This window comes from Tasmannia lanceolata, unplaced genomic scaffold (genome assembly GCF_043159265.1).
Source record: "Tasmannia lanceolata isolate RefF3 unplaced genomic scaffold, GAP_Taslan_0.1 ptg000012l, whole genome shotgun sequence".
Taxonomy (NCBI): domain Eukaryota; kingdom Viridiplantae; phylum Streptophyta; class Magnoliopsida; order Canellales; family Winteraceae; genus Tasmannia; species Tasmannia lanceolata.
The window spans coordinates 8,005,687-8,020,780 of NW_027518689.1; the positions used below are offsets into that span (position 1 = coordinate 8,005,687).

Consider the following 15,094-nt stretch of genomic DNA (forward strand, 5'->3'; position numbering starts at 1 on the left):
CTCCATTCTATATTTTTTGAACTACACACTAGAATTGGACGGAATTGGAATAAGATCCCGATTCTAGTGCATGATTCTAGCAATCCAAATGGAACCCTAGTGTTAATCGTTGGCTTGGCAAGTGACCAGCATGATGGTAGAATATCTTGATTAATGAAACCAAATAAGTGCAACATACACACGGTACATTTTCTCATGGTCGGGACCCTTGATTTAGTGGGCAATCATAGGGCAATCAAGTAGTTATGAGTCTCATAATGACTGGAGATTTCCCATTTCAAAAAAAAAAAAGAAAATGAGCGGAGATTCTGTTTTTATAAATTTTGATTAAACCAAAGAGTTAATTTGGTCAGGGAGGATTCAACATGGAGAATGTAAGGAAGCTTAGCAGCGGAATGCTCTTGAAACTAATTCACTCGAGTCATAGAGGAGAGTGGAATTTCATATGTAGGGTTGACATCCATGGATCTACGACAGAATGCCAAAAGCAAAGGCAGCTCTCTAGGTCCCTACCGATGTTGGGAGCTAAAGCTAAAACAGATTAGAAACTCCTGATGGGGAAAAAATCAACTTACAAGATGTGGATCCCAGCCTTAGATACTACTAAGGTGTGTTTGGATTGCTAGAATCAGGGGGTGGAATTGGTTTTTTTTTTTTTTTTTTTGGGCGTATTGTTCAAAAAAAAAAAAATGGAATCAAAGTGTGGAAATGACACTACGACAGAATAAAAGGGGGAAAAAGTTGGAATCTATTTCCTGGCCTAAGAGGTGGTATTCTGTTTCTGCCCCTGTGGAAATGAATTTTTTATTGAAAATTTTTAAATTAATTTTTTTATTTCAATTTTTCTTTATTCCATTTCCAAGGTAATCAAAATAGGAAATAGAATAGAATACCGACTCTAATTCCTTATTCCGGTGATCCAAACGCATAAGTGAGAGAGAGAGTTGTTTTATATTGCTTGGAAACAATGTGAGGGCGGTGCTGCCCTTGAGATTTGATCCAACAACAGCCCACTTTTTAATAGGCTGCTACTGGATCAAGAGATGTTCTAAACTGAAGGCCACCCTTGCAGAAATGGGGTAAAAGGGCGCCCCCATTGGTTGCGAGGGTGGGGGGGCACGGGGAGAGGTTCTGCATTTCATGCACTTTGACTTCCACCCCATCATAAATGCCCAACTGCTCTTTGCAACCAATGGGGGCGCCCTTTCACCCCATTTCTGCAAGGGCGCCCTTCAGTTTAAAATACCTCTTGAATCAAATATCAAAGGAGGTACTTTTGACGTACCACCCACACGGGACTTGACGGGCACCGTATAATTTCTCTCGCTTGAGTTTTTATATGAATAAAACTCAGCTCTAGACCGGTTTGAAGGAAGTTCCTTCAGACCTCTGCCAATAGTGTAATAGGAAGGAGTGTGGAAATATCAATTTCTTTTGAAAATAAAAAGTAACCATGGAATTGATATTTCCACACCCCATGCTATTAGAGCGGCTGGAGGAACTTCCTCCGTACCGGTCTGAGCCAAGTTTTGTTCTTTTTATATGGCTCCAAATCGCGAAGTCAGGTGAGGGCTGTACCACCCTTGATATTTGGTCCAACTAGACATGGCAGAATCGACCGTGCCCGCAGGTCACCCAACTAGCCAAAATAGGGGTTGGATCGGGTGAATCCGCGTGTACCTACAAATTTTTTTTTTTTTTTGGTTTGAGTGCCTGGAATAGTGGAATTAAATTGAACACACCCCCAATTTTCAAAATGAACGGTACAGCCCACACCATAGGATGATCCAAACAGTCCATTTGATGAGCCACAACGTAAATAGGTTGTGCCCAAAAAATCATTACCGCAGGATCGAACAGTTCGGATCAACCTATGGAAATGATTTTTGGGGCACAACCTATTTATGTTATGGTCCATCAAATGGACGGTTTGGATCATCCTATGGTGTGGGCTGTACCGTCTATTTTGAAAATTAGGGGGTGAATTTATCACCGCCGAAAAAAAAAAACTCTTTGGAAAAAAAATTGCAGGTTACCCGCAGGTTGACCCAACCCACCCGCAGTGGGTGCAAGTCACCTAAGTGCTAACCCGTTTGACCCGCACCCGCATGACTGCAGGTAACCCAACCCAACCTGCCCATTTGCCAGGTCTAGATCCAACAACAGCCCACTTTTTAATAGGCTGATGTTGGATCAAATATCAAGGGTGGTACTTTTGACATACAGCCGATACGAGACTCAACGGCGGTACAATTTCTCTATGGGCTTAATCCTACTCACAAATGCAGTTAAAAACAACTTGATCCGATTATCCATCAAGTAGTGATTGGGATTTAAACCGTTGATTTTTGTACTTCTTCATCTTACACGTGTAATATTTGTTAGCCATGGTACCAAGACCAAGTGCACCATCTCATGATAATCTACGGGATCAACGGTCCCGATGACACATCCTATACCATTGTGAAACTCTGAAATCGATCCTCACCATCCTAAGGTAGTTTGCGTAGTCGTTATCTTTCCAATTATGTGGAGGCTTCATGTAACGACTTCTAACAGCAAAAGGGAAGTGATTTATATATTCACCCCTCCTCTTGTGTATTATGAATTTACTAGTAAAAAACCTATGCGACGCACGGACCGACAAAGAACTGTACGGACCACGTCATAGGTTGATCTAAACCGTCCATGTGATGGAACACAACATAAATAGGTTGTGCCCCAAAAATCATTTCCATAGGCCGATCCTAGCCCTCCAATCTATAGATGTTTCCATAATTCCTCTTATCTTAAATCGGATGGTCAAGATCACCCTATAATTTTTTAATTAAAAAACCATAAAAAAGGGGGTAAGATCGAAAATATAGGGCTTTAATGGGTGCCTTTGTTAAAAGCATAAAAGAGGGGGTAGGATTGAAATTATATGATTTAATGGGTGCCTTTGTTAAAAGCATAAAGGAGGGTGGTAGGATTGAAATTATATGAGTTGAATGGGTGCATTTGTTCAAAATGTCAAGAAATGTGACGTGTAATTCTCACGTAATTTTCAAAAAAATCGAAAAAACTCTCTTATTTTCATCCCAGCTTATTGTAGGAAATGACTACTCTTTTTACACTACAAGGGGTGTCCATGGAATAAATGGAGGAAATGGGGTGTGCATAACAAAAAGAGGGTGTAAGTTATGACTCCCTTTTGGCATAAAATCTATGTGGCATTCAGATACCTTGACAACTCAGTCTTCCATCCACCTGCCGTGGCGAGAAACAATCCGAGATATCGTAATATTTAAAATATCGAGAGAACCTCCAATTTATCGTCTAAATCCTTCAAACACATGCCACTTGATTTTCTAGACCAGGCCCACAAAAATCCACCAATAAAATCACGTCTCACCATATTAATATATTATGGCCCTCTCTACCCAAAAACCATGTCCGTACATCCCAAAACAATAAATCGACGGACGAGACAACCAATCTTTCTCCCCAATCAAAATCTGACGGTCCTGATATTCCTTGCAAAACAAGAAATACAAACACAAATGACCTGAGCTAGGGTTTTCTTTCTTTATCAATCTCTGTTCGTATTTTCTGAGTCATTTTTTTTCCCTAAAGAAGAAGATGGGAAAGGGTCCGGGTTTGTACTCCGAGATTGGGAAAAAAGCTAGAGGTGATTTTTTTTTTTTTTTTTTTTTTTTTTCTGTTCTTGAATGCGTTTTTATCTAATTAGTTTTATTTTTCTGTAGATCTTCTCTACAAAGATTACCAAACTGACCACAAATTCACCGTAACTACGTACACACCTACAGGAGTTGTGAGTTTTTCTTCTTTTTTTTCTCGTCTGGTTTTACGAACTAGGGTTTTATTTCTGTAATTTAGGGTTCCTGTTTTGTTTCCGTTTTAATTCTGCTTCTGGTTCTACTTTTCTATGTTGCAGTTGCTTGATTTTGTTTGTTTATGATGGAATTTGTGTTTTTGTAGCAATGATTCTTGATTCTTGCAAGTTCTGTTTATTGTTTTTCATTTTCTTGGTCAATTTATTAATTGATGCTACGCATGTGAAGTATGTTGGCGAAAAAATTCACGTATTGGTAGATTATGTGTACATTTCTGTTGTATTATGTGGTTTTCTTTGTGATTGTTCATAGCTGCTTTTTGGGTCGGCTTTTTTATTGTCAAATGTATGTTGAAATATTCCTGTGTTAGTTGGTATCTGTTTATACTTTGGATAGGAAGGATTAGATGGGGTTATTGGCAACTTATGTGGTTATGCCATGGCCTTGACGCTCGGGCCCTCGGCTCAATGTAACCATTTCAGTTGTTGGATCCCTGGACCCAGCTTGTTTTAATCGAGTTTTGGTAGTTGGAAGCATAGTTTCAGAAGTTCACTGCTTCATGGTATACTCCCCCGAGTTGACTTTCGTTTACCTTGGCCGTGTTCTTGTCCAAGTCTTTTTTCCCTACAAAGTCGATCAAAACTTCTTTGAATCTCCCGGGTTCTGGCTGTGTCAGCCGAGTACTCAACCGCGTTGATGAGTTGAATAGGGTTTGCTTTGGCCACATTCTGACTTGCATGGCTGCATCCGCGTTTTGAAACACTAGTTGGAAGTTGGAACACCAATTTCTGTGAATTGATCGAAGAACATCTTGACTCTCTTGATTCACTTATCTTGACTGATTTCCTATAGTTGTGATACAAATTTACTATTTCTTTGCTGATAAAATCCAAAGGCATTTTCTGGGCATTAGCATAGCCTTTTCTTGAGTCCGGGTTTGGGTAATTGGAGCCAGTAGAGCAAAGCAACAGATTTCAGCTGGTACTAGTAAGGTTTATTTCATGTCATTTTGGTAATATCTTTTCAGCTATGTTAGTTGTAAATTTCATGTGTGCGGCTCGTGTTAATTTGCATTATATTGCTTCAAAATAATGTAGAAATTCACATTTATTTTTCTCTGTTTCTTTGGTCAGTACACAATTATCAAGTGGTCATGCAACTCATTTGTAATGAGTTGCATAGGCCTGACACATTATTTTTCTTCCACAACATTTTTTCAATATAATGCTTATGGTGTCTTTATATGTCCGCTGATGGACAAAGATTGAAGCAGATTGTCTAGTAAAACAATGGAGTGTTGAGACTTTGAAATTCTTCAGTTTCCTGCTTCCCATTGGTTGATGTATCTTAAGGGGCTGTTTCGATACGCAGATTTTAGAATCTTGGATTTCCTCAAAATTGTAGATGGGAGATGAGAGAAGAAGGAGAGCAGCCGTCGTTTTCTGATTTCATGCCCTTCTTTCCGTCGGCAAGAGAATAGGAGATCATCCCATGTTTCTAGGTTTTAGAAATCTCAAGATGGGGGGAGAGATTTCTAAAGCTTGGATTTCTTACTTAAAGTCCAAGATTCTAAAGAGAAGTGGAACGGAAGGTCTCCTTCTCTTCTCTCCCATCCAAGATTTTGAGGAAATCCAAGATTCTAAAATCCGCGTATCCAAACGACCCCTAAATTTAGCATCTTTTATCTTATTGTGACGACATCCCATGTGGAAACATTATTTATAAGAGTTCATGTATCATTGTTTGTCCATTTGCTTCTCTTAATAAAATTTATTATCTAAACCCATTTCTTCATATCTTTCTATTTGTATAATCAATCAACTAAGATTCCACCTATTTAAGATGGGTCAAATAAATGAAGAGGTGCAGTTCTGCAAGGGATTCAAGACTTTATGATTCTTTCCTATTTTGACCCTTCCACCCTTGTACTTGATTACATGCTATTAGTGAAACTAGCATTGCTCAGAAAAATTGGACCCTATCTAGAACTCATCTACAGGTCTAGCTGAGTATATTGAGCAGAATATTTCCCTGAATTGGTCAAAACCAAATCAAGGAACTCAATGAAAAGCCCTAAAAAATCATTTAAAAAAAAATGAAAGAAACCTAAAAAACAGGGAGAAATCAAAAGGAAAAGTATTGTAGTATACATGGATTTTCTTTCCACCCACTTGCATGTATGAATGTATTTTGTGCTAGCTTGCGATCATAGCTCCATAATTAGTAGAGTATACTTTCAAGTCATTTAGTAGCTGATTCCAACTTGCCGAGTAATGTTTCCATACTTGGATCTGGTTATTGACTAGCAGATCCTGTCATCAACAGGGATTGCCTTGCTATAATTACTCTGAACTAAACAAGCCCTAAGGAGCGTCTGAGAAATTCCAACTGAGAACGAATGCCCATGTTGGCAACACAGAAGCTGGGCCCAACTGCATTTTTAGTTCATATCAACAATCTACTTCTTGCCTGGAACTAATTCCCACAAAATTATTTTATAACGTATTTCTTTACTGACTCATTAGGTCTACATTCTGTTACTGATACATGATGCATTTATACACGTCTCTCGGACTTATGCCTTATATTGTGTACTTAACATGGCATGTAATGCCAAGTGCTTACACTGTTACACACTTACACAAATATATGATGGAGTTATCAAATTGAACATGCTATTTGATGCCATACATATGTATGTATGTATGTATACATATATCATGCTGATATTGTTAGCAATCGTGAATTTACTTGCATGTGCATATTTTGAATTTTTAGAAAAGTTGTCTGACATTTCACATGTGTACATGGATATACCTGTAATTACCAATTTATGTTATTCTGTGATTAGCCATAATGTACACTTGCGCCCCTGAGAATAGAGAATTATCTATGATTTTGCCGACACTTTGAATTTATTCCTGACACATGGGTCCGACACTCCATTGGACACTTTTAAATGTATTGATAGGAGTGTAGAGTTAATGTGGGCATGCGGACGCATATTTGTGTAATAATCGATAGTCTTATGTGCATGTATGTGTCACCATTTCTAGATTTTTAGATGTTGCCTTGTCAGACAACTCATATCCGTGTCGTATCGACAAACTATGATTATATATGCTTTCTATCTTGTGTCCCCATTTCTAAATTTTTGGGGTTTGCCGTGTCCTACACTCCATGTCACTGTCGACATGCGACACTCGTGTCCGTATCCACAAATCATAGAGAATTATCATGTTTATTAGCCATTGTTTTGTTGTTCCACTCAAAATTTGTTTTGTATACCGTAGAAGACTTCCCTGATTTTGTTCAGTTGTATTCATGATCTGTTTATTTGACTATCATGTTCTGATCTCCTACACGCAGGCAATTACTTCGACAGGAATAAAGAAAGGCGATCTGTTCATTGGTGACATCATTACACAGCTGAAAAACAAAAATCTCACAACTGAGATCAAAGTGGACACAAACTCTAATGTAAGACATTTTCAATGATTTTTATTTATCATTCTTTATACTATTTAGGCCATTCTGTATGAGCTATGTTACTTGGACACTAATTTGTGGGTGTGTGTCAGACGCAGACGTGTTTGTGCGATTCTGATTTATTTGTTTGTGGGAGATGGAGAAATTTAAGGGGTATATAGTTTTTAGCAACTAAGATGAATCATGTAGGATAACAAATTATGAAGTCCAATGGAAATAAATAAGGGACTTGCTAGGGTCCATCGCAAAAGGCATTTCGTGGCTGTTCTGTTGCATGTCAGACCAGCCACCTCATGAATGAAGACAACAGCTTCATTCACAGGATGGCTGGTCTGACATGCGACAGACCAGCCGCGAAATGCCTTTTGTGATGGACCCTAGCAATTCCCAATAAATAATTAAGACTACCATTTGTGGAAATTTTGGGAATCTAATACAATGGTTTATTTCTATAAGCATTGCATAATAATTTAAGGGTTATATAGTTTTTAGCAACTAATATGTATCATGTAGGATAACAAATTATGAAGTCCTATGGAAATAAATAATTAAGACTTTACAATTTGTGGAAAATTTGACAATCTAACATAATCGTTTATGTCTATAAGCATTGCATAGTGTGTGTGTGTGTGCAGATAGAAGTAATTGATTATTTAACATTGTCTTCTCAATGTATGTAAGAGGTATAAGTTTCACTATCTTGGTTCAATTCTACATAAGGAAGGAGGGATTGAAGAGGATGTTAACCATAGAATAAGAGCAGTTGGTTGAAGTGGAAGCTTGCCTCAGGAGTTCTGTGTGACCGTAAAATCCCTACCAAGTTGAAGGGAAAGTTTTATAAGACAGCTGTGAGGCCAACCATGCTTACGGCTGAGAATGTTGGGCCACCAAGGAGCAGCATATGCATAAGATGGGTGTAGCGGAGATGCAAATGCTTAGATGGATGTGCGGCCACACAAGGTTAGATAGAATTAAAAATGAAGACATTCATAAAAAGGTGGGGGTGGCACCAATTAAAGAGAAGATGGGAGAGCACCGCTTAAGATCGTTTGGACATATCCAACGTAGGCCTTTGGATGCTCCGGTGAGAAGAGGCGACTCGTGCCAGATTGATGGAGTAAAAAGAGGTAGGGGCAGAGCGAAAACAACTTGGGTAGAAACAGTGAGGAAAGACTTGATAGCTAGGAACATGACAGAGAACATGACCTTGGATAGGATAGAATTGAAGAAAATGATCCACGTAGAAGAACCCAACTAGAGTCATGATTAGAGCCGCGTAGATTCCTTTCACCTTCTTCATGAAATTTTCTAAAGGATTCATTTAGCCGACCCCAACTAGTTTGGGACAAAGGCTTTGTTGAGTTGTTTAGTTGTTGAGTCTTCTCAATGTATGTATTGTCATATTAGACATCATATGTTAAGTTCTATTTAAATGATTGTGATAACAGGTTATTTCTTTTGTTTGCTGTTAGAATTATCTTGCATCTTGCCTTCTGATTTTTGTTGCATGCATCCATGTAGTATTAATGTATGCCACAAATATCTCTGATGTGACTTAGGTATGAATCGATGTCCTTAAACCTAGTTTTCTTTGTCAAGGTAACAGTGTGATAATTCTCTTTTTAATACTAAAAGCAGTTCTCTTTCAGCAAACCATTATATGATACTCAATAGCACCACTGAAATATATTTGGTAAGTAAACTGCATTTTCAGTGCTATTTTGATATTGGATTGACAAATATACATGATTTCCCCAGCTTTTCACAACCATTACGGTCGATGAACCTGCACCTGGGCTCAAGACGATTTTTAGCTTCGTTATTCCGGATCAACGGTCTGGCAAGGTATTGAATTTTCTGTCATTTTGTTTCATTAAAGTTTTAGTATACATGTTGTCATGAATAACTTCTATTTTTTTTTTTATAAACAAATTGAACAACATACATACTGTATGGCTTTACTCCTTTGCTTAGGTGCTCTAGCTATGATTGTTTCAAAAGAAATCCATATAATATGAGCTATTCAGTATGAGTTCAAGAAAAGTGGACCTTCATCCATAAAATAGGAGTGTAGTATAATTAGTCTTGTTTCTCCATGCTTCTATTGAGCTTTTGGCTCACATCTTTCTTTTTTTGTTTTTGGGTTTCGTTGGAAAAAAAAAATCTTAAGCTTCTCTGTAATTACCCTGACTCCACCAGTGGACCATTATTTGATTTACAATATCTTATTTGAAAGATTGGGGGTGAATTCTGTGATGGGGTGTTATATTTTTTTGGGAACTAGTAGGTTTTCAATGTAATCTTGGCTGTTAGCCTGTTACAGTTTGGGGACACCTTGTCCCCACTGATGTAATCTGGTTACATAAATTATTATCTTTCAGGAAAAAAAAATCTTATTTGAAAGATTGCAGTCCTCATTATATTTTGCACTGGTGTAAGCTCTTTGCACACATAGCAAGTGGAACAATTTTTTTGTTACTCAAACGATTTACTTGTTTTCATGCTTAGTAGTTATTAACTTAGTTCTTCTCATTCAAGTTTCATGTCTTGAGGTGAAATGATTGCTTGGACCCATGTGAAGGAAACATGAGGGCTGCATTCGGCCAGCACCTGATGCTTTTTTACTCAAAAAAGAAAAAGGTGTTCTACTTAATGTTCTCAGTTTTCGCTAGCCCATCACCATTCTGTCAACACGTCGTAGCCACAGTTTATCCTATATCTGATTTAAGGGGAAAATTGAGAATTGAATGAACAAGTTATCTCAATTCAATGACTTTGTGCAGGTTGGCAGTCTTTGAAATTTGGTGGTTGTGCTTGCAGGTGCAACTCCAGTACCTGCTTGATTATGCAGGGATCGACACAAGCATTGGGTTGACTGCAAATCCCATTGTTAACTGTTCAGCTGTCGTCGGGAGCGATGTTCTTGCTGTTGGAGCCGACCTTGCTTTCGACACTGCAACTGGGAACTTCACAAAGTACAATGCAGGGTTAAGCTTCACCAATGCAGACCTCGTTGCTTCCTTGAACTTGTGAGTTGTTAGTTCCTTCAAATTTTGTAGTAGTTCCTGGTAGGAGTGCAACTTGGGTCGATTTTTGGGAATTTGGGTTGAGCATTTATAAGAAAATCGGGTCGGTTTCTTGTTGATTCAAATTCATTTTTCAGCAAGATCTCAACCCGACCCTAGCCAAGTTGCACCCCTAATTCCTGATTGAGATTGAATGGAACACCACCCATCAAAGAATTTGGCGTATAAACCCTTCTATGATATGGCAGGAATGACAAAGGAGACACCCTGTGTGCTTCCTATTATCACGCTGTGAACTCGCTGAAGAACACGGCAGTGGGTGCAGAGTTGTCTCACAGCTTTTCAAGCAATGATAACACACTCACCATCGGCACTCAACACGCGTTGGATCCCTTGACTATGGTGAAGGCTCGAGTCAACAACAATGGCAAGACGAGCGCTCTCATCCAGCATGAGTGGAGGCCAAAATCTCTTGTCACCCTCTCTGGAGAGGTCGAAACCCGGTCCATTGAGAAGAATGCTAAGATTGGTTTGGCCTTGGCTCTCAAGCCATAGATGTTGAGATGAGATTAGATGAGAGAGAGAGAGAGATCAGTAAGTGAAGTAGTGCTTCCATTCAGTTGTTGGTGTGGAATGCAATAAGGTAAGAAAAAGCTGGAACTTTAGCATGGCTATGTTATTTTTGTGTTTTGGATTACGGAATTCTACTTGTTTTGTTTGTGAAAATGGACCTGTAGAAGTAATTGTGGCCAGTGTTAGAGAGACCAGAAACGCCTCTTCCCTTCCTGAAAATTTCTTCCCCTTCTCTGTTTTTTTGGTGGGAAAATAACATTAATCTTGAATTTTGGTCCTCTTTGATATGGTGCTCAAGCATAGTAGAGTTGGCATGGTGCTACTTTTTATATATGAATATATAGAAACCATGTTGCGAAATTGCTTTATAACGTTGTTCTTATAATGGGCACTACTCACTACATAAATATAGAGAAACCTGTTGCAAAATTGCTTAGACACCTATATTTTTCTCATTTTACCGTCTCAAAAAAAAAAAAAAAAACTTATTCTGATAATGGCACTACTTTGTTTATTATGATATTTTTATACGATATCAACATCTAAAACCGATCATTGTCGCTCTTAGGCTTGGTTTGTTGTTTTTAAATAAGGAATTTATCTTCAATTCAAGTTCCTGAACTCATTTTATTATAAGATCAGTTTTTTTTTTAAATACCTTTTGCCTTCTCCATTCCTTGGAATGAAATTTCATAAAAAAAAACAAAACAATTCTGTTAACGCTGTGATGAAATTCATTTTACAACACAGAAAATTCCTAAAAAGCAATAAAATCTCTCTCTCTAAATGAGTGCATTAATAACAATATTAATACATGGGGAAATTGCTAGCGTCCATCGCAGAAGGCATTTCACGGCTGCTGTTGCATATCAGACCAGCTACACAATGTCTCCATTCACGAGGTGGCTGGTCTGACATGCGACAGACCAGCTGCGCCTTCTGGGAACCCTAGCAAATCCCTAATACATTAGAACCCTTGGAAGCCTTTTTTTACGGAACCCTCTCGTCTAATAGCTCTCAAAAGGGTGTCTCTGAATCCCGCTTCTTTAAAACAAGTAGATAGAAAGAGAAGGCAGAACATCAGACTCCATGGCCAAACCAGGATACTCATACAATCCTACTTGTATGAGGGAATTGAGAGGAAGATGATGGAGTAAATGACCAAGTGAAACCAGAAAATCCCATGGTCTCTCTCTCTCTCTCTCTCTCTCTCTGTTTTTCTTTAATCCAAATGAAGCTTCTTTATGAAAAATCGTAAGAACATGATTTGTTCTCCACAATAAAATGTGGCATTGTACCATTTCAAAAAAAAAAAATGTGGCATTGTGTAGTGACAAATTTGAGGACCCACATACTTGATATGAGCAAGAATTGGGCCCTTAATCCAAATGAAGCCTCCGGGTCCATGTTAGCCTTAAAATCATTCTTAATTGGATAATGCTAACCCTTCAATTGTGGCATTTTTATATGGTTAACAATGACGCAGTGCTCTATGTAGAAAATTGATGTCGGAAAAACACCTTCCAGATTACCATCAAACTCACCACACTATCAGGGCCTTGCGTTAAAAAAAGATGACTATGATTGGAAGCTAAAAAGCCTGCAGCAACTATAAGATTTCAGTCACTCGACCGACACATACCACAAAAATCAGCAAAGCCAAGAAAAAATTCAAGCCAAGTATTGAGGCCAGTGAACCAGAAGACACCCTGTGATAGAGAAACCATACCAGCCACATCAGAATGAAGGCAAAGGGATATAGTAACTGCAAATCCAAAGGGAATAAGTAGAGTTGAAAACCATAGAGTCCCTCGCCAAAAGACCCAACCAGGGAACAAGTTTTCGGCCCTTAAGAAATTAGAAGATTCTCCTGTCTAGAAGGACCCAATCCACACCAAATGGGAGCAAGAAAACTCGAAAGGTGAACCCCTAACACCTTTGGAAAAGAATTCATTGCCGAAACTCAATGACTCAGAAGCTAGAATATGGCACAAGATGCAAAGCAACCAACACCCCCCCCCCCCCCCCCCCCCCCCGCGAGAGGAATGAAAGATCATTGAGCATGGGCCGAATTCAAGTGCTTCAACCTCAACTCTTGATCTCATCTAAGCATTCCAGTGTTGTGTGAGTGTTGTGTGTGGTTCTTCTGAGTTTCTAGTCTCCTCTATCTCATGTTTCTAAGACAGGGATGGTGTTTTGTATCCATTAATGTCCTATCTTTCTTCTTATCTAATAAATTGGTAGTGGTCCCCACCAAAACCCAGCTTGCCTAGAGAGAGAGAGAGAGGAGCTAACAACGATCCTCGTTTGGATTCGGTTCCCATGTCTTCATCTCCAATTCTGGACACCTGATAACCAAAATAGCCAACTAATCAAGAAACCCCTTTATATGGATACGCTCACAGCAAAATCATCAAGACTGAGCTACGCAAGGTTCTGTGTAGAAATTGATGTCGGAAAAAACCTTCCAGATACAATCAAACTCACCACGCCTTCGGGGGATCATATTAAAAAACGACGAGTATGATTAGAAGCTAAAAGCCTGTAGCAACTATCAAGATTTCAGTCACTCGACCGACACAAAAAATCAGCAAAGCCAAGAAAAAATTCTAACCCAATTATGGAGGCGAGTGAACAAGAAGACACCTTATGATAGAGAGACCATACCTGCCACATCGGAAAGAAGGCAAAGGGATATAGAACTGCAAATCCGAAGGGAATAAGTAAAGTTCAAAACCATGGAGTCCCTCGCCAAAAGACCCAACCAAGGAACAAGTTTCCGGCCCTTGAGAAATTAGAAGAAGATTCCCCTATCAGGAAAAACCCAATGCAAACCAAATGGGAGCAATATAACTCGAAAGGTGAACCCCTAACACCTTTGGAAAAGAATTCATTGCCAAAACTCAAAAACTCAGAGGTTGGAATATGGCACAAGATGCAAAGGAACCCCCCTCCCCCCGGAGGAAGGAAAGATCATTTTGAGCATGGGTCGAAGTCAAGTGCTTCAACCTCAACTCTTGATCTCATCTTAGCATTCTAGTGTTGTGTGTGGTTCTTCTCAGTTTCTAGTCTCCTCTATCTCATGTTTCTAAGACAGGGATGGTGTTTTGTATCCATCAATGTTCTATCTTTCTTCTAATCTAATAAACCGGTAGGGGTCCCCACCAAACCTCAACTTACTTAGAGAGAGAGAGAGAGTAACAACGATCCCCGTTTGGATTCGGGTCCCAGATCTTCATCTCCAATTTTGGACACCTGTTTGGATTCGGGTTCCAGGTCTTCATCTCCAATTCTAGACACCCGATAACCTCAGCAAAATAGCCAACAAAATCAGGAAACCCCTTTAAATGAAGACTCCTATGGCAAAATCATCAAGACTGAGCTACGCAAAAACCGTCCAGCTACCATCAAACTCACCACACCTTAGAGCTCATGTTAAAAAAGTAGAGCATAATTGGAAGCCAAAAGCTTACAGCAACTACCAAGATTTCAGCCACTCGTCCGACAACATGCCACAAAAATCAGCAAAGCCAAGAAAAAATTCAAACCTAATTATGGAGGACAATGAACTAGAAGACACCCTATGATAGAGAAACCATACCAGCCACATCGGAAAGAAGGCAAAGGAAGATAGAAATTACAAACCTGAAGGGAGTAAGCAAAGTTGAAAACCATGGCACCACCATACATATTGGAAAGAAGGCAAAGGGCGATAGAAATTGCAAATCTGAAGGAGGTATAAGCAAAGTTGAAAACCATGGAGTCCCTCGCCAAAATACCCAACTAGGGAACTCAAAAGGTGAAAGCCTAACACCTTCGGAAAAGAATTCCTTGCCAAAACTCAACGACTCAGAAGTGGAATGTGGCATAAGGTGCAAAGGAACCCCCCCGGACAACCAGTCAGGAAGGATAGATCAAATTAACATGGGTCGAATTCAAGTGCTCCAACCTCAATTCTTGATCTCATCTTAGCATTCTAGTGTTTTGTGTGCTTCTTCTAGTCTCCCTTATCTCATGTTTCTAAGATAGGGATGGGGGTTTGCACCCATTAATGTTCTATCTTTCTTTTTTATCTAATAAACTAGCAAGGGTCCCCAGCAAATCAAGAGAGTTAATTGCCCTTTGCTCAGAACGAACATCTCTATTAAATGCCACATTAGATTAAAATTA

General features: G+C 39.1%; 1 protein-coding gene across 1 annotated transcript; it reads left to right on the forward strand.

Moving 5' to 3' along the window:
• Positions 1–3,471: 3,471 nt before the first annotated feature.
• On the forward strand, positions 3,472–11,209 carry LOC143887606 (mitochondrial outer membrane protein porin of 36 kDa-like). Its single transcript, XM_077391706.1, has 6 exons — positions 3,472–3,670; positions 3,747–3,814; positions 7,206–7,316; positions 9,084–9,170; positions 10,146–10,354; positions 10,600–11,209. Exons 1-6 carry the CDS (start codon positions 3,622–3,624, stop codon positions 10,904–10,906), a joined length of 831 nt encoding a protein of 276 aa, XP_077247821.1. The 5' UTR covers positions 3,472–3,621; the 3' UTR covers positions 10,907–11,209.
• Positions 11,210–15,094: the final 3,885 nt, after the last annotated feature.